The sequence below is a fragment of the Acomys russatus genome, chromosome 1 (genome assembly GCF_903995435.1).
Source record: "Acomys russatus chromosome 1, mAcoRus1.1, whole genome shotgun sequence".
NCBI classification, from domain to species: domain Eukaryota; kingdom Metazoa; phylum Chordata; class Mammalia; order Rodentia; family Muridae; genus Acomys; species Acomys russatus.
In genome coordinates, this window is record NC_067137.1 from 13,233,479 (window position 1) to 13,253,050 (window position 19,572).

Genomic DNA, 19,572 nt, shown 5'->3' on the forward strand with positions numbered 1-19,572 from the left:
CCTCAATGATAACATTTATCATGAAATCAAACAAGCACATTTTCTTTATGGAGATTATTGTTTTCTTCTTACCTAAAAATATTATGTTGTTTTGATAGAAGTTCTGATTCTAACTGGTAAATTATTTATTACAAAGAATTGGTTATTGGTACTTATTTGTTTATTGTGAAATGATAAAGGAAATAAAATAGGAGATTTTTTTTTTCTCCAGCGAAATTGTTGTTGTACCAGGAAACTGTGTAATACTATCAAAAAGTTGATTGTGAGTGTCCAGAAAAGAGTTAGATAAATGGCTGACGTGACACACTTATTTCTATAAATTTGAAGGTGACTTAATTTTAGTGTGCCCTTTGTGGTCTCCCATATTAAAACAAAATAATTACACATTATATATTACCTTAGGGACCATTGTTTGTCACTTTTGTGTTGATTGAGTCCTTATTTTTCCAGATGGGAGCATGTTTTTCAAAGGTTTTTAATGGATGTCCCTTGAAAATCCACTGTGCTACATCCTGGATAAATCCAGACACGAGAGGTAGGACCACAGTTACGATCTGTCCTTCAGTGGAGCTCTGAGTTTCATTTGACTCGTTTTCTGGGTGTCTTTGATGTTTTGATGTTTTCTGTAAATGTAAGGTAAACATATTAGTCTGTACTGTCACTGTAGTTTGAGGTAGCAGTTAGCCCATTGAAGTTGCCTGGCAGTTAGAGTGTCAGGCCTCCCTTACTTCCTGCAGAAATGCTTCTTCTGCTGTGACCCAGTGTGCTTATTCTCACAGTCACAGCTGAACTGATTTGGCTTTCAGATATCCAGAGTCTAGCGACTACTTTAGAGGAACTCTAAATTGTAAAGGGTCATATTCAGAGTAATTGAGGAGTAAGTCTGGGCTTGGTGTTCTTTCTGCATGCCTGCATGCCATCAGCTCTCTCTTTAGCCTTGTAAAATACCCATGGAGTCATCTGTGAGCATTCTTATATGAATGTGCATAAGAAGACGTACATGTGTACATCCTTGTAAAAATACTCAGATTCGTTGTTCCACAGACAGTGGTGGGAGAGCTCTTTGGTTTAAAGCCACTGCTGCATGACCTTATGTCTCCTGCCAGCACCCATCCTAAAGGCTGCACAGTTCAGGGTTCTCTTATGTTCTCAGTTATTCTTAGCAGCTCAGCCTGGACAAAAATCATGATGTATTCCTTTTAGCATCTTAAACTGACTAGATGGGTGCTGGCTGAATCTCTCTTACCATCTAGAAGGTACTGAGTAGCCCAGCAGATACCTGGGTCCTGGGTTGGGGAGGTGAGCACGCTGTGGTTCACACCTCCTATCTCATCAGTGATGACCATGATCTTCTGGTCCACTTGTCTCTGCCTCCCCATGCTGTGATCACATACCTGTGCCACCATGTCCAGTTTGTGTGGCTCTGAGTCAAACCCAGTGCTTTGCCCATCTGACCACCAGCACTCTGCCCATGGAGCTACATCCTCAGGACCTACTTCATTCTGCCTTCGCAGCTCCAGAACCCAGACTTGTCATAGTGGTGCTTATAGTAATAGCCAAAAATAAATAAATCAATAAATAAAATAGTATGTTGTTTTAGCAACCATTATACTGCTGTGAACAGACATCATGACCATGACAACTCTTATAAAAGAGAGCACTTAAATTGAGGCCTTGCTTAGAGTTTCAGAGGCTTAAACCATTCTCGCCCCAGTGGGAAGCATGGCAGCACGCATGGCACTGGAGCAGTAGCTAGGATCTACATCCTAATCCATAGGTCACGAGAGAGAGAGCCAGGGCCTAACTGGGTCTTTTGAAACCTCACAGTCCTCCTCCTCAGTGACACGCCTCTTTTAACAAGGTCATGACCCTTTCAAACAATTCCACTCCCTGGTGACAAAGCATTCAAATATACGGCCTGTGGGGCCATTCTTATCGAACCACTACATCTGTAAAAGTACTTTTAATCCGACTTAGTTCTTGGTTTTCATGCTGTGACCTTTGCACATAAGCTGCTCTTCAGGATGCTTTAGCAAAAGTAGCTGCAGACTCTTCCATCAGTCACAGCCTCTGGTGAGTGATGAGGCCCACAGGCCACTTTTCAAGCCTCCCTCATGAAGCCTTTCCTCGCTGTTCTGCGACTAGTATTTATATGAACATTGCTTATGGGTATCTAATTTCTTCTTTGTACTGTAAGTTTAAAAATCAGTCCTTTTTGGGCTGGGGAGATGGCTCAGAGGTTAAGAGCTCTGTCTGTTCTTCCAGAGGTTCTGAGTTAAACTCCCAGCACCACATGGTGGCTCACAACCATCTATACTGGAATCTGGTGCCGTCTTCTGGCCTGCAGATGTACATGCAGACAGAGCACTGTATACATAATAAATAAACAAATCTTTTTTAAAAATCAGTCTTTTTCAGAGTTAACACATTTTACTCAATTTTAGATGGTATAAGCCATTTTAAAGTATCTTGTTTATTGAAATCAGTTAATGAAGTGTCTCTGTTATTTCAGATCAGTACTTGATATTTGGTGCTGAAGAGGGCATTTATACCCTTAATCTCAATGAACTTCATGAAACATCAATGGAACAGGTAGGCTGTCTTCTGTATTTTTTTCTTGTGTTATACATAGACATTAGAGATAAGTTTCAGTTATGATTTGGCACTTCTTTTATTTGTAAAACACTTATGGAGCATCCATTTGCTACATACTGAAGCCAGAGCCACGGGGGGCTTGGTTCCTACCCTTACACTGTTCCTGAAAGACCCACACTCACTTGGACAGCACTCTAGGGATGAGCACAGGATGTAGGCCACAGAGGCGAGTGTCAGCGCTTCCTGTGAGAGGTGTAAGAGATGTGTGTGGGTGGCCCGTAAGTGATAGACAAGGGAGGGCATAGGCATTGGCGTGGGGCTGTGAAGCAGGGTGGCATGGAGTCTAGAACAGGATCAATGGATTGCCAAGCCCGAGCATTGTGTACTCAGCTAATGGTCAGGCCTGGGTTTTAGAAATGTGGAAGAGGGAGGGAGGACGGGAACAGGAAGATGACAAGAGAGGGGATAACAATCAGGATGTAATCTGAATAAATTAGAATAAATTAAAAAATAGTTTTTAAAAAAAGAAAGAAATGTGACGTAGTGGCCATGAGACTGTTGTGAAAGGTTGCAGATGTGTTAAGTCTGGGCAGAGGACTAGAGAGATGGCTTAGTGGTTAAGAGCACTTGCTACACAGTTGTGAACACTGGAGTCCAGATCTGCATGCCCACATTAACAAGCCAGACAGCTTGCAAATGCCTGTAACTCTAGCCCCAGAGGGTCTCCTCTGGCTTCTGTGCACACAGGCAAATGCCCATACACGTACATGCACATACACTTACACAGACGCAAGCACATGATGCATAAAAACATAACACATCAATTAATAAAAGTAATTCTTTAAAGGTTCAAGGCTTAGGGTAAGAGCACTTGCTGATATTACAGAGGGCCTGGGATTGATTCCCAACGCACAGATGGTGGCTTACAACCATCTGTAATTGCGGTTCCAAGGAATGCAATACCGTCTTCTGACCTCCCCAGGCACCAGACATGCAAGTGGCATGCATACATGCATGCAGGCAGATACTCTGACATGTGAAAAATGTTAAATAATTTAAATAAATAAAAGGATTCCTGCCATGCTCCTTACCGTCTGAGTTCAGACCCTGACACCCCCCCTACATAAAGGCGAAAGGAGAGAACCAACTCCACCAAACGGTCCTCTCACTTCCGTGGATGTGTGCCCACATACATGCGTCACACGCACATGCACACACACACACATCGTATGACAGCAAATGTATTTAAGTATTAAAAATACTGAAGAAAAGGTGGGCATAGAACAATATAGATGGAAGCATTTTGATTTTCACATGACTTAGGGAAGCTCTTGTCATTTAGCACAGTATGCAAAAGTGGAAATAATGAAGTTGATGTTATAATGGAAATCTGTATAAAGTTAACGTCAGGACCCTTCACTGGTAGAGCTCTTGCCTAGCATGTACAAGGCTTTGGGTTCAAACCTCAGTACTTAGGGGAGCTGAGGGGGGAGATTATGTGCCTGTGGTTACACAATTATTTTCTCTCTTCAAAAATATCTGAGACGAGCCAGGCACAGTGGTGCACACCTATAATCCCAGCACTAGGGGAGGCAGAGGCAGAGGCAGATAGATCTCTGTGAGTTCAAGGCCAGCCTGGTCTACAAAGAGAGTCCAGGACAGCCAGGCTGCACAGAGAAACTGCCTCTGAAAGGTACAGACTACTTGTCGTTCCTCTTGGGTTTTTTGGGTTTTTTTTGTTTTTGTTTTTGAGATGCTGTGACCAAACTCCTAAGACCTTGCACATCCTAGGCAAGGGCTCTACTACTGAGCTATCCCAAGCCCCCTCAACCTTTTTAATATGTTAAAATTTTCGTGACTGTGGGTGTCTTGCCTGTATGTACATGCACCATGTGTGTGCCTGGTGCCTGCAGGGACCGGAGAAGGATGTTGCATCCCCTGGAACTGGAGTAACAGCAGATGGTTATGAGGGGCCCTGTGGGAGCTGGGAATGAAGCCCAGGTCCTCCTCAAGAGCAGCCAGTGCTCCTAACCACTGCGCCATCTCCAGCCCCTCACACTCCATCTTCCAGATAGGAATACAAAGACTGAAATAAGTTAACTAAAGTCACATAGTCCTCAACAAAGTACAGATTTAGGCAAAATATTGAGCCTTTCCTTCTTGACTATTACATTATTTCATTAAATTGATTAGTTTACTCAGAATCTAACTTACTAAAGCAAGCATTGATGGTCTAAAAAAACTTTAGAGTTTTGTTTTGTTTTGTTTTGTTTTGTTTTTTGAGACAGGGTTTCTAGACTTGCTTTATAGACCAGGCTGGCCTCAAACTCACAGTGAGCTGCCTATCTCTGCTTCCCAAATGCTGGGATTAAAGGCGTGTACCACTACACTGGGCTATATATATATCTATATATATATCTATATATATAGATATATATATAGATATATATATATATATATATATATTTTTTTTTCTAATGTGGTTAAAAATAAAGCCAAAATGAAATTCAACACTTGACTCAAACTAGATGTAAATGCCAGTCCATTGCCACGTGTTGAAAACATGAAGACTTTTTATATAGTGTATTACTAATTTTAAAGCACAGTCCTATGATTGACAGTAAGGAAGTAATTCTACGTTTGTATTTGTGTAAAAAGTACCCAGGTCGACACTGATTAAATAAAAATCTCCCTCCTGCTGCTGAGGCGGTCTATGATAAGTCATTGCTTTTCTCTACCTCCTGTTCTCAGGGTAGCCAGTAAATTCCCACTTCAGTTACAGTTTTTAATGAAAAACATAAAGTAGAAGGTATGTGTTGAAATCTGAATTTAAGACATAGTTAGCTATAGGTGCAGGGTCTGTATTTTTTTAATGTTTGGTTGGAGTAGAGTATTTCATGAATGCATGTCCCAAATAAGTGATATGCAAGCCTTCCACTTTTTTTTTTTATTTAAATTTACTACTAAGGGTCTTACTTTGTCTCTTCCTTCTGTTGTTACATTTGTTGTGACTTGATGTTAATACAGTAACACCCTTAGAGCCTTGATGCATCGCATCATCTCTCCACTCTCCCTATTCCCGCCCTCATCCCAGTACACTTTGGAAAGACCGGTAGGAATTGCCAGAGCAAGCCCAGCAAACGGCTTGTTACGTCAGGGTACCCAGGTACAGCCGTGAGTGGCTCTCACAGCTGCCCTCAGGTCTGCTTAGGTACCCATGTTCATTCCCCACTCAGAGCCGCTCTGGTGGGTGAGTGAGGTCTGGGAACTGGCCTTTCCAACGCAGGCCCGGGCCGTGCTGATGCTGCTGGCCTGGAGCCGCCGTGCAGTCCAATGTGCTGGGGAAGCACATCCGTGAGAGCTGCCTTCTGTCTGTGAAGGACAGTGACTCCCTTTTCTTTGCCCCAACACTCACACATCATCAAGCTTCTGAGCTGTTCACAGTTCTCACCACGGCCTGCACAGATGGGTTCTCAGTTTCCTCTCAGCTCCTGCTTGCCCCAGCCTCTGCAGTTTGCCAGGTTTCATGTTGGCCCCTCAGCCTTCCTCCTGTACAAACCTAGTTTCAGAGTCTCTTGTTCTACATTATACATGCACGTGTACTTGATAAGTATATTTTAAAAAGAATGAACAGGAAAGACTTAATCATTTAAGCCCAGGACCAAAATAAAGAATGGGTGATACTTAAAGTGTTTTTTATTCTCCTTGGGGTTACATGGTCCCTCATCACAGGGGGGCAAGTTAATCATGCTGGGTTCAGACTCGGGTGTGCTTCCTTTGATGTATTGAGTGTGTGTGCATTTTAAATACTGAAGAACTGGCCTCTTGACAGTCAGCTTGCATAGTCCCTGTGTACATCTTTGCATAGCTGTTACGTCTCAACTTCTGTAAACTTGGTGTGTTTTTTGTCAGCTCTTCCCCCGCAGGTGTACGTGGTTGTACGTGATGAACAATTGCTTACTGTCGATATCCGGTAGGTCTCACTTTTTGCATCTTAGTAGGCCGTGTTGCTTGTTATTGGCTCTCATGTGGTGCTTACTTCTTCACAGGCAAAGCTTCTCAGCTCTATTCCCATAATTTACCAGGGCTTTTTGATTATGCGAGACAGATGCAGAAGTTACCTGTAGCGATTCCAGCACACAAGCTCCCCGATAGGATCCTGCCCAGGTAACTCGTTGTGTTTCTGTCACTGGCAATCACCTTCAGGAGAAGGCGAGGTTTGGGCGATGTATTCTAACAAGGTCTTATTTGTCATATTTTTGTTCTAAAATTGTTGTAATTTGTGCTTTCTGATTACATAAGCATTTTTCTCCCTGGATTTTTGTTTCTGTCTTTCTGCAAAGATAAAACTAAGTTTTCATGTAACAATACATGACATACACTGTTGTTGCTCTTAATATTATTGTGTTGGCTTACATAAAGTGAATTTTTCCCAACTACAGCTTCTAAGCCTGGAAATCAAAATGATTTATTGAATTAATGTATTTTTGCATTGGGAGATAATGAAAGATGAGGCGTTTTGCTTTTGTACTTTTGGCATTTTTAACCATGCTGAGCTCTCGCTTTTATCATAATAGTGGTCCTCATTGCTGACCAAACGGCCTATTAAGACAAACTATACTATAGCCAGTCTCCCTCCCAAAATCGGTGGTAATGCCAAGGCCGAAAAAACCTGTAGCTTTCAGGTACCTTGAGGGTCTGTTGTTAACTGCTAAGTTTACAGCAGAGCTATGATCTGCCCCTTATACACAAATGTCTTTTAAAGTTTTTTTTTTCATTTTTATTTGTGTGTGTGTGTGTGTGTGTGTGTGTGTGTGTGTGTGTGTGTGTGTACCCATGGAGGTATCGGGTCCCCTAAAGTTGGAGTTACAAGCAGTATGTGAGCTGCCCAACATGGGTGCTAGGAACTGAACCTGGGTCCTCTAGAAGAGCAGGAAGTGCTGTGAACAGCTGAGCTATTTCTCCAGTCCCTGACAAATGTTTTTTAAAGATAGCCTTCTGATGAAAACCACTTAAAAACTTGTGCTTTTTCTGTCTTAGGGTAGACACCAAATTTAATTGGGCATTTTGTGATTGTTCAGAATTGTGATTTGGGGCTTCATTTAGTATAATAATGGCTGTATTTGCAAGTAAAGTTGTTGCCCCTATTTTTCCTTTTACTACCACTTTGTGCTGCTTTTTGTCTATTCTTCCTTTCCATCCAACTTTGTAACTTTATAATTCAAAATGTTTATGGACACAAAAATCAACTACCAAATGCATCTCTAAGATACCCATCTAACTTGCTCCTGTAGAGTATAAAACACACAGACTGTAAAGAGACTTCTTGTTGAGAGGGGAAAATAAAGACTGGGGGCTAGACAGATGCCTCCATGGTTAAGGGCACTGGCAGCTCTTTCAGGGGACCCAGGTTCACTTCCCAACACCGTCTTCTGGCCTCTGTGAGCACTGGGCGCTTGGTGATGCATAGACATACATGCAGGCAAAGCACTCCCACATATAAAAGAATATTTTAAAGGCATGTGTTTTGCTATATAAATGGTGTACACGGGCTGTGACTTAGAGGCCTTTTGGCTTGGGTTCAGAGGTCTTCGTTCTTATCTGTGTTTACTTTTTCCAGTTTTTACTGACTATATGTGAAGGGTCTGCATGTAAAGATGAGACACAGTTGAGTAAGATAGTGCCTCCTCCTTTAGGAAGTTTTCATATAGGAAGATTTTCATCTCTAACTCACCATTTTAGGAATTTTGTTATAATTTATCTACAGTTAGAAATACCCGTAGATTCTTCCTTCCTTTTTCCTCTTCATTTTCTAGGAGTCAGTTGCCATAGCATATGCCTGTAACCCCAGCACTTAGGAGGTAAAGGCAGGAGGATGAGGACTCAAAGGCTGGTGAATCGGAAGACCTGCTGTTAAGGGGTAGACGGTTGGAGAGATGGCTGTAGGGCTAAGAGCACGCCGTGCTCCTGCAGAGGATCCAAGGTTAGCTCCTACCAGGCAGGCAGCTCACACCCACCTTTAACTTCAGCTCCAGGGATCTGATGCCCTGAATTCACATGTACACACAGACATAACACAGCTTTAAAAAGAGATAAATTGTTAAGATATAGAGATTTAAGTGTCTATATTTTTTTGGGGTTGGGGGGGTTGGTTGGTTGTTTTTTGAGACAGGGTTTCTCTGTGTAGCCTTGGCTGCCCTGGATTCGCTTTGAAGACCAGGCTGGCCTCGAACTCACAGCGATCCGCCTGCCTCTGCCTCCCGAGTGCTGGGATTCAAGGCGTGCACCACTACACCTGGCAATGTCTATGTATTTTTTAAGTTGCGGTTTTAAGATATAGTTGAAAATTGACGTGGCCCATTTCATTTGAATCAGATGAGAGCACATTTGGAAAACATGGAATTCACCAATCCTGGTAGAAGTTAGAGTGGTATTTAGGTATGGTGTGGTGTGGTGTGTGTGTGTGTGTGTGTGTGTGTGTGTGTGTGTCTGTCTGTCTGTCTGTCTGTCTGTGTGGGTATATGCACCTGAGTGCAGGTTCCTTCAGAGGCCAGAAGACGGCATCAGATCCCCTAGAGCTGGAGTTATAGGCAGCTGTGACCCACACTAGTGTGGGTGCTGGGATTAGAACTCAGACCCTCTGGGCTGAGCATCAGCCAACAAGACAGCTTTTCACACACCTTAGACTCATCATATGTGTTGAAAGGACCTTTTCCTGGCTTTTGGTCTCCCTTCATTTTTGTCACTGGTACCTTCTGATAAGCCAGAGTTACTAGTGCAGCTCACTGGATGCCTTCTGTAATTTGAAAGATGCAATGTGCCGATGAAAGCCACAACAACTTATGTGTGTATTTTATGTCGTTTATTGGTTTTACATTTAAAAAAGAAATCCTAAGATCAATTCAAAATACTCCATAGTTTTGTTTTGTTTTCAACTTAAAATTTGGCATTGGTGGGGACCTAAGAAAGGGATCCAATATACTTTAACTTTTTAAATATTTTGTGTCTGACTGTCTGTCTATCTGTCTGTATGTATGTATGTATGTCAGTATGTGTGTGTCACTTGCCACAGCATGCATGGCATTAGACGACAACTTTTCACCATGAGGGTTGCAGAAGTCAATCTCAAGTCACCAGACTTGGTAGTAAATACCTTTCTTTACCCACTGAACCATTTTGCCAGCCCCCATAGTCTTACTTTGATATAGACTTGCAAGAACTAATTTTTAGCTCATACTTTCCCTACTGATCAGTAATGGGATTTTTGCAATGTACACTTTGCCTGCCTGCATCATATCTTCTTCTCCATTCAAATGTAGGAAATTTGCTGTATCAGCAAAAATTCCTGAAACCAAGTGGTGTCAGAAGTGCTGTGTGGGTAAGTAGACTCCAGCGCCCTGTGGCCTTCCTGCCTGGCAGTATATAAGGGAACCCTGTGAGGCTCTCATTCTATAGGGGGCAGTACACACACACACACACACACACACACACACACACACACACACACACACACACACACACCTTAAATAAAGCAGGTTTCTTGGCCTTTCTATGTCTTTGTAGAATAAGCCAAATAGAGCACCCTTCACATATAGGTGCTTAGCAAATATTTTGTTGCTTGTGAGAATAAGAGATGGTGTGTGACTTTATCACAGGGAATCAGCACGTCACGCTCTCTGAAAAAGTTGTTTATCACTCACTCCTCTGCTTAATGAGTGCTCGTGGGGCAGCTTGTGCTCAGTCATGCTGTGCTTGTGCACTGAGTTCATAATGTGTGGTTTCTCAACTAAATTGCTCCCCCACCTTTACATGTAACAACAACAACAAACGCCCAAATTGTTTCTGTCCTTTAACTCTCTACTGTTGTAAGAGGGACGTGAGTACACTGTCACTACACTGCCAGGCATGCGGAAAGAATGCTAAACACAGGCCAGCTCAGAAGAGCACCTGCACTGTGCCTCAGATTACCTGTGAGTAGCTGGAGAGGGCACTGTGAACAGAATGGCATGAATACTCGCAGAAGATGAATCCTAACTTAGAAAGCTAGGTGCTGCTATCAGCAGGACGCAGGCTACAGAGCAGTGGGTGAGGGCGAATGTGGGCTGGAGCCCTATTCACCGTCCATGAACAAAACCAGGGACACAAGAAGGAGGCGGGGCCTCAGAACTCTCAGCAGACATCCGAGCAGCTAGCCTGGGCCAGAGCAGGGGACGGGGCTGGTGCTGACCTGGTGCACTGAGTGGCAGCTTACCTGTGTGAGGCTCTGGGTGAGGAAAGAGACATGAGGCTTTTCTTGTCCCTGATTTCCCATCCAGGCTTTTCTGTTGGCTTTAGCTGGGAAGTCTTGCCCCTGACTGCCTCTGCCATTTAAGTGTTTCAAACCCATGTGAAGTTAGTGGATTTTTCTATTGTTCTTCATACTCTTTATTTCTATGTGTTTTCACTATGTTTTAAATGTAAGAAAAGCTCAAACACTTGAGGCAATCCGATTTTATTATCTGGAAGCTTTTATTATAAAATTTGATTAGTGCCTGTAATGTTTTCTAGTGACAATAGAAGGGCTATGATTTTTTTTTTTTTAAGGACATAGGTAAATACTTTCTTTTTAGAAGCCAAACATGATAGCCTCTATACATTACTGTCAAAAGCGCCTGTGAACCACCTGGATTTGCATACACATCACTTGACGTCTCCCAGATTCACTTTGGCACCTGTACGCCTAACACCCGATCATGTTCTCACGCGTGCATGTGAACAAGACCCTTCCAGTGCTGGGGCACCTCTCATTTCCTGAAGTAGTATTTCTCACTCACTCTCCTATTCGATTAATAACAAACTAGCAGCCTTTTTTTTTTTTTTTTTTTTAATCTCTATTTTTTTTTTTAACTATTATTGTAAGGATTTTATATACCAAGAAAACTGATGTTTACTCTTTTGCCTTTTCAGTGAGAAATCCTTACACAGGCCATAAGTACCTCTGCGGGGCACTTCAGACTAGCATTGTTCTATTAGAATGGGTTGAGCCAATGCAGAAGTTTATGTTAATTAAGGTAAGCATTCATAGCATCCATAATACAACCCTTTGTTAGCTCTGCTGTTCTTTAAGAGCAAACTGTTTTCAGCTAATTCTCAAGTCTGATGATTTTGTGTGGTAGTCTGTGAAAGCTACATGGTTAGCTCCAAGACAGCCCTGAGAAGCCAGAGAGCAGTTCAGGGGACCGAATGGCACTCAAAAGAGACCCAAGGCCTAGGAGGATCACTGGGACTGATCCTGATAGAGAAACACACGTGCGCACACACAAGCTGCCGGAGGGATTGTGTGCTCTAAGAAGCGGGTCACAGGTTACTTGCTGGGCTTCTCTAAGTGCATGGCACTGGAGAGCCTGACCTGGGCGACTAGTGAGCCGGTGGCCAGCTTTCTGGGACAGGGAGTCACTGCATACCTAGCTCTCCTGCAGGACTGTGTCACAGCCCTCCCCTGACGTTTTTTGCACTTCTCTCTCTGTGTCTGCTTCATGACTTCTGCACACTGTACATTTTGTTATGAATTCGAAGTTTATTTCGCTTTCTTGGTGCTGTTTCTACTGTGGCTGTTTACTAAGTCATTCAAATGTGCTCTCTCTTGCTTGTCGTGTACTTTCTTCATCTTGGTGACATTCGGACAGTGTTTGTGTCATTAGGCCCCACTTTTTATCATAAATAAGGTTAAATTAGAGCTCTTCAGTGACACTCTATCTGCACTTTAAAGAAAGGTCAGTGCTGTTTGCTAGCGTAAGTCGGATGTGGGGCCTGCCATCAGCCACCAAGAACACTGTGTCAGGAGCCTGTGCTCCTGGTGACCAATTACTACAGGGTCCAAGTGCATGGGGAGTCAAAGCCTGCTGGCTTCTTACATGCTCAGACAAAGTAAAGAGCCAGAAATACATTCTTCCTACTGTATTAATATAACCGCCATCTAAAAGAACCTTCAAATTATCTGATCATAAATATGGAAAGTTGAAGGCAGCCCAGCTGTTAGGAGCTCCATGGGATCCAACACCTCTGCCTCCCCAGGCACCTTAGACACACACATACACATGATTAAAAATTAAATGTTTTGGGGACTGGAGAAGTGGCTCAGAGGGTAGGAGCACTGGTTACTTTTCCAGAGGACCCAGCACCTATAACCATTTATAATTTCAGTTTTAGATGTCACGCCCTCTTCTGCCTCTGCAAGCATCAGGCATGCATTTGATACACATATGTACATGCATGCAAAACATCATATAAATAAAATTAAATTTTAAAAATTTTGTTTAAAAAAGGGCAGGTTTGGCCAAGCATAGTGATGCGTGCCCATGTTGTTCCTACACTTCGGAGACTGAGTGGAAGGATCACCAGTTCAAGGCTAGCCTTGGCTATATTAGAGTTTGAAGGAAGTCTGAGGGCTAGCCTTGGCTGCATGGAGAATTTGAAGGAAGTTTGAGAAACTTAGCAAGATCATGTGGGAGGGAAGAAGAAAGGGGTTTTATTCAAAACCGGTGTCCCAAGTAAAGGGTGAATTTCTAGAGAGCTGCGCTAGGGATATATTGTGTGGTGGTGGGCGGTGTTAACACTCCAGTGGTCCCTGGGGAGGAGCCCACCGGGTGATAAGTGCACAGATGTGCGTAAGACTGTGCCTTCCAGTCACCAAGGCCTTCGTGTCTTCAAACTAGTCATTATGGCAAGCCCATTTTACCTATTTTCTTTGGCAGGATGAGTTGCCAGCTTAAAAAACAAATCCTATTCAACTGCTTTGTTAAGTGCTAGCAATAACCATTTGGAAAATGCAGTCAAACACAACTCATTCACAAGAGCAATGAAACACAAACTTGAAAGGATGAACTTAGAGTATGTATAAGACCAGTTTGGCCATTTTTTTTTTTAATCTTTCCTCTTTGCATGTGTGTCCCTAAGTGTCAGAGCTGATAATATCATAACACTAAGAAGTAGCATCAGAAAGGCTGGTTCAGTCAAGCCAGTCGTCTCACGTGCACCGTTGTATTCAGCAGTCTAGCTACAGGCTGTCCGTCTACCTCACTCCTGGTTTTCTGTTTTCTGTGATCTGTGTTTTATCCCTGGGGCTGCTGACAGCAAGTTGGATGTTTCTTGAGTTCTTCTAAACAGTCTGCCATGAGTACTTTGGCGTAGCCTCCCTCGTTCTGTCTGTTTCCTCGGGGTGTTTATTGTTGCGTCAGGAGGAATGCGCGTGCTCAGCACTGGTGGCAGTGTGTTCAGCCGGCGTGGCTGTCCTGGGTCTGTCCCCATCGTCCGTTACTCACTCTCATGCTCTGGTGGCACTCTCCTTAGTTCAGCCGTTCTGGTCGATAGGGGATATTTTGTTTGTTTTGTCCCTGGTTACTAATGAAGTTATTGTTTTTTATTTTCAGTTCTCCAAACGGGGAAGACATTTCTTTTCTTTATGCGTAAAAAAATTTTAATTTAAAGTTGTATATGATTAAAGAGTGGCATTGTGTCAAAGTTAATGTGTTAATGAAATCACTTAGGATAGAAGGCCAGCTTTCTCTTAGGGCATTTTTGTTCATACATAAAAGAGGCACATCTCATGCTGACCAGTGTTTGCTGTCTTTCCTCCATGTCTGCTCATCTGGTAAAGAAAGTAGATGAGGGTAATCTTAATGTAACAAATGTAACAATAAAGATGCTTTGTATTTCTCTTTATCTGCATGCTCTGAGTTCCTGGAGCAAGAAGCAGTCTTGAGCAGAGAGCTCTTCTGCACCCAGGGAGGCTCAGAGCTCTCCTGCTGCTCCCAGCCGGTGATGTGCCCTCGGTTCCTCTGCTCAGCGTGTTTGTCTCTCTCTCCAGCACATAGAATTTCCGATGCCATGTCCGCTCCAGATGTTTGAGATGCTGGTGGTCCCTGAGCAGGAGTACCCTCTGGTCTGCGTTGGGGTCAGTAGAGGGCGAGACTTCAACCAGGTGGTTCGATTTGAGACGGTCAATCCAAATTCTACCTCGTCATGGTTTACAGAGTCAGGTTTGTGATTGTTATGTAATTATTAAAGCCCATACTTATGGTTGTGTTAAAGGCAGTAAGTGTTCTCTGTTTCCCAGCAAGCAGACGGCATACAAAGCCAGTCTTAAATAAGTACATTAGTAACTGGAAGAAGAGACAACATGCTGTAAAGTATAGTTAGTGTGTTCAACACATTTAAAACAATTTGGTTATAAAACACACTATATAGAAAGTATATACACTCTTTAAGTGTGCAGGTGAATTTGGTGTGTGAATTTGTTATATGTATTTGTTATTTATATATTATTGACCAAAATACATAACAGGAAAAACTTAAACATTTATTTTGGCTCATGGTTTGAGAAGGTTTCAGCTACATGGCAGGGAAGGTCCTGTGGGGCAGAGTAGTTGCTGGCATTGGGAGCGTGTGATGAGCCCCCACTGAGATCATGTCAGACCAGAAACAGCAAGACACGCAGCAGGAGCTGAGCCGCTCCCTTCACAGCGCTGCCCCCACTGCTGGCCTTCCATCAGCGAGTCCCCTCCTTCCTACGGTCCCACAGCTTTGCAGAATAGCACCATCAGCCATGCAGGAGCAAGAATGCAACATGTGGGGCCAGCCAGACGGCTCATGGTGAAGGTGCTTGCTGCCAAGCGTGATAACCAGAGTTCTGTCCCAGGGCCCACATGGCAGAGCACTGACTCCTGCCAGTTGTCCTCCAGCCTTTATACCATACTGTAACTCACATGCACACACAAGTAAATACATCTTAAAAATGTAAAATAAGGCTTAAGACATAAGCCTATTGAAGACATTTCAGATCCAGACCAGAACTGTACATGTTTATGAAATACCTTTCATAGGAAAGCATGCCTTGCCATAAAATGAAGAGATACCAGTGTGCTCTTCTGCTTTTTGCGGAGTGTATTACGTAAAGTCACATGCTTTAGGTAGCTGATTATCTTGAAAGCCACATATGTATGAAGAAGCTTTTTTTCATGCTGTAGGTTGCGGTGTAGCTGGGTAGTAGATAGAGTGCATACTTAGTGCACAGCACATACAAAGCCTGTGTCTCAGGGTTGCAGACACAGCACAGCCGTAAGAGCACACACTGCCCTTGCAGAGGACCCAAGTTTGGTTCCTAGCACTCATGTTAGGCAGCTCACAACTACTCGTAACTCCAGCTCTAAGGGATCTGGCATCTTCTTTCTGGCCTCCAAGGGAACCTGCATTCGTGTATATAAACCCCAACACATATTGCATAATTAAAAGTAAAATCTTAAGCACACACACACACACACACACACACACACACACACACACGTCAGGAGTTCAGTCCCAAGCACTCTCCCTCCCTCCCCTCAAAATAAAGAAATCGCACACATTTCTAGTATTAATAAAGCAGTATTAATATGACAAACTGAACCGTGGCTCACAAAAACCAAATAACACTTTAATACATGAGCAAATATTATCAATATTTTGATAGCACTTTCTATTTCTTTTCATAATTATTTTTTGAGTTTTACGGAATTCGGTTGTTTGGTGCTATATTCATATAAAGATTGAGTCTTTCTGAAATGCATATTAATGAAGGAACCATGTACCGCTGCCAGGGGCCAAGAGTGGCTGTGAATACCGAGAATCCTAGCACTCAGGGGGCTGAGTCAGAAAGATGTGACTCTAGCCTGAACTACTTCACAAGGACCTTATCTTTTTTTTTTTTTTTCTTAACATAGGCATTTTATAACATTTATATCTTCAAGTATTTAAATATAATTTCTAAATGGTATAGATTAATTTTTTTAATCTTCTTAAACTCCAGTTGCCCCTGCTCATAATCATCAGTTGTTTCTCCGTTTTAGTCACACTTCGCCGCTTTAGTAAGGGTGTTGATACAGTGATCTTTGTGCAGTCAGTGCAGGCCGGTGCTTCCCAAATGTGAGCTTACACCAGAGTGCTTCCTTTGGTAAGCCCACAGTCAGTGCTGGTGATGTTGGAAAGAAGGCCACCGTACTTTAAGAGTGTATCAGACTTGAGAGATTGCACAGTGGCTAAGAGCTTATCCAGAAGACCTAACTAAGTTCCATTCCAAGTACCCACATGGGGGCTCTCTGTAACTTCAGTTCCAGGGGCTCTTATGCCCTCTGCAGGCCTCCCCAGGTACTATGCAAGCCATACATGCAGGCAAAACACCCATACACATAAACAATAAAGTAATTTTTTATAAATTCATGCTCACAGAATCTCAGACTGATAGAAACAATGCCTTCACAGGGAAGCAACGAGAAGCTGCTAGACTTCCCTGAGCACAGGTGCCTCTTGTAATTCATACTCTTGTACTCAGTATCTTGAATGAAACTGTTAAGTGGTTTAAAGGGTAAGATATATTATATATTATATTATATATAATGACTATTTCTGAAATATTTGTGGGGATATTTGAAAACAATTTTTATGTAATTTATTTTCTCAAATGTTTATTGCCAAGTTGCTGAACAGATACTTCCTTTATGGCAACTACCCTAATTACCTTAGCAAATATTAGATCCAAATAGTTGTTTTCTAGGAATTTGATTATAGTTTGAATTGTACTGTAGCAAAATAATAGAGATAAAATATTAGTTTGTGTAAATAAATGAGGTGGAACTCTCACACTTAAAGAGTATGAGCTTTCCATGTCTTCAGTTTGTAAACAGTCTGTTGATAAGGAAAGCCCCTTTCACTTTTTTCTCTTTAAAAATACTGTAGAGCCAAGTGTGGTGGTACACACCTGTAATCCCAGCACTTCGGAGGTGGAGGCAGGAAGATCAGGAGTTCAAGACCAATCTCAGCTACATAGTGAGTTCGAGGCCAGCCTGGACTACATGAGACCCTCTCCCCAAACAACACACACATACAAACACTATGGGATGTTTTGCTATGCAATAAAGAATGGACACTTCAGAGGGGAAATGTGAAAGAAACAGTTTTCTGGCAAGATATACTAAGCAGGAGTTTTTTTGGGAGCTTGGGAAATTATTAATAACAAGAAGAGTAAGCAAGGGCCGATAGCTCACACTCAACAGGCTGAAGCAAGGACATTGTTGGAAGCTTAAGGCCAAACACACATCCATACATTTATGTACTCACCTGTGAATGCACTTACTCATGCATGCTCAAACTTTTATACTGGGGCATAAAAGATGACAAATGCATTCACAGTACATTTGACGCCCAAGGTGTTAAACAGCGCACTGAGCTTGAAACAGGTTTCTTCGTGGATGCTCTGTTGAAGGGAGATGTGGCTAGCTCTTTGATCTTCCCAAAGTCTCTTATGTTACCACTGTCTTCCCTGTGAGACAACTGGGACACACCTGCTTTCCAGTTTTGTCTTATTTAACAGGAAAGGATTGCTGGATAAGAAATGTTTTGATGTCAGTTTATTTTAACAATGTCTTAGTTCTCTGAAGTATTGTAATTTTAAATACACTCTAATTGATAAACGAAAGGCCTCATTAAACTTAACATGGTTTATCTGAAGGATTTCCATAGATACAGAAACTGTCTCTCTGAGTTCAGGAAATCTTGAGAGTCTTAGCTGGGCAGCAGTGTGTCCTAGAGATAACCCAGGGCCAGGGAGATGCTCGGTGGACGCAGCGCTGAGATAACCCAGGGCCAGGGAGATGCTCGGTGGACGCAGCGCTGTGATAACCCATGGCCTGGGAGATGCTCGGTGGGCACAGTGCTGAGATAACCCAGGGCCAAGGAGATGCTCAGTGGACACAGCGCTGAGATAACCCAGGGCCAGGGAGATGCTCGGTGGGCACAGTGCTGAGATAACCCAGGGCCAGGGAGATGCTCGGTGGACACAGCGCTGAGATAACCCAGGGCCAGGGAGATGCTTGGTGGGCACAGTGCTGAGATAACCCAGGGCCAGGGAGATGCTCGGTGGGCACAGTGCTGAGATAACCCAGAGTCAGGGAGATGCTCGGTGGGCGCAGTGCTGAGATAACCCAGGGCCAGGGAGATGCTCGGTGGACGCAGCGCTGCGATAACCCAGGGTCAGGGAGATGCTCGGTGGGCACAGTGCTGAGATAACCCAGGGCCAGGGAGATGCTCGGTGGACGCAACGCTGAGATAACCCAGGGCCAGGGAGATGCTCGGTGGGCGCAGCGCTGCGATAACCCAGGGCCAGGGAGATGCTCGGTGGACGCAGCGCTGAGATAACCCAGGGCCTGGGAGATGCTCGGTGGGCGCAGTGCTGAGATAACCCAGGGCCTGGGAGATGCTCGGTGGGCGCAGTGCTACCGTGCAAGCATGAGGACCTGAGTCTGCATCCCCAGCACCCATGTGTTATGCATCTTTGACTTTGTGCTGGGGGACAGAGTCAGGAGGGTCCCAGGGGCTTGTTGGCCAGCAAGCTCAGGTTCACTAAGAGACTCTGCCTCAAAAGAATGAAAGGATGATTTAAAAAAAAAAAAAAAAAAACAGCCAAAGTTGACCTCTAGCCCCCACATACCGTATACACAACCCACAGGCACAGTGTGACCTTCTAAAGATGCTTCGATAGTTTAGTTTATTTATAGTTAAAAGGTAAGTTGTTTAGCTCCCTAGTTCTTTTATTTAATACACACTGACTGTATGAGATAGACACTTGCATATGGTAATGCTCAAAGCACAGCCCAGATAGTCTGAGTTTAAGATCAGAAATTAGCCAGAATCGTAACTTACAAGAGGAGCTCCTCATTTCAAATGTACTTATAAATACCACTCTCGTTAGCAGTAACACTGATAGGGGCCAGCTCTGCTGTGCCTGGTGTCCTTGATGGTATCAGAACTCACACATCCCAGTGCAGCGATTCCACTGTGCGTGCTCTGTGAGAGATGCCCATCCATAGTGTCCCAGTGCAGCCATTCCACTGTGCTCTGCGTGAGATGCCCGTCTATTCAAAATGCAGTCGTCCTCAATCAGTTTTTTGTTTATGAAAAAATATATTG

The 19,572-nt window shown here is 43.3% G+C and overlaps 1 protein-coding gene across 2 annotated transcripts in view; it reads left to right on the forward strand.

Annotated features, from left to right (window-relative positions):
- Map4k3 (mitogen-activated protein kinase kinase kinase kinase 3) overlaps positions 1-19,572 on the forward strand; it is a 153,525-nt gene that overhangs the window by 127,517 nt on the left and 6,436 nt on the right. For both annotated transcript variants that reach the window (XM_051163766.1, XM_051163854.1), the window contains 7 exons: positions 451-535; positions 2,513-2,592; positions 6,508-6,568; positions 6,645-6,762; positions 9,915-9,973; positions 11,542-11,645; positions 14,441-14,612. In XM_051163766.1, coding sequence (XP_051019723.1) covers positions 451-535; positions 2,513-2,592; positions 6,508-6,568; positions 6,645-6,762; positions 9,915-9,973; positions 11,542-11,645; positions 14,441-14,612 — 679 coding nt within the window. The remainder of the gene's footprint in view (positions 1-450; positions 536-2,512; positions 2,593-6,507; positions 6,569-6,644; positions 6,763-9,914; positions 9,974-11,541; positions 11,646-14,440; positions 14,613-19,572) is intronic.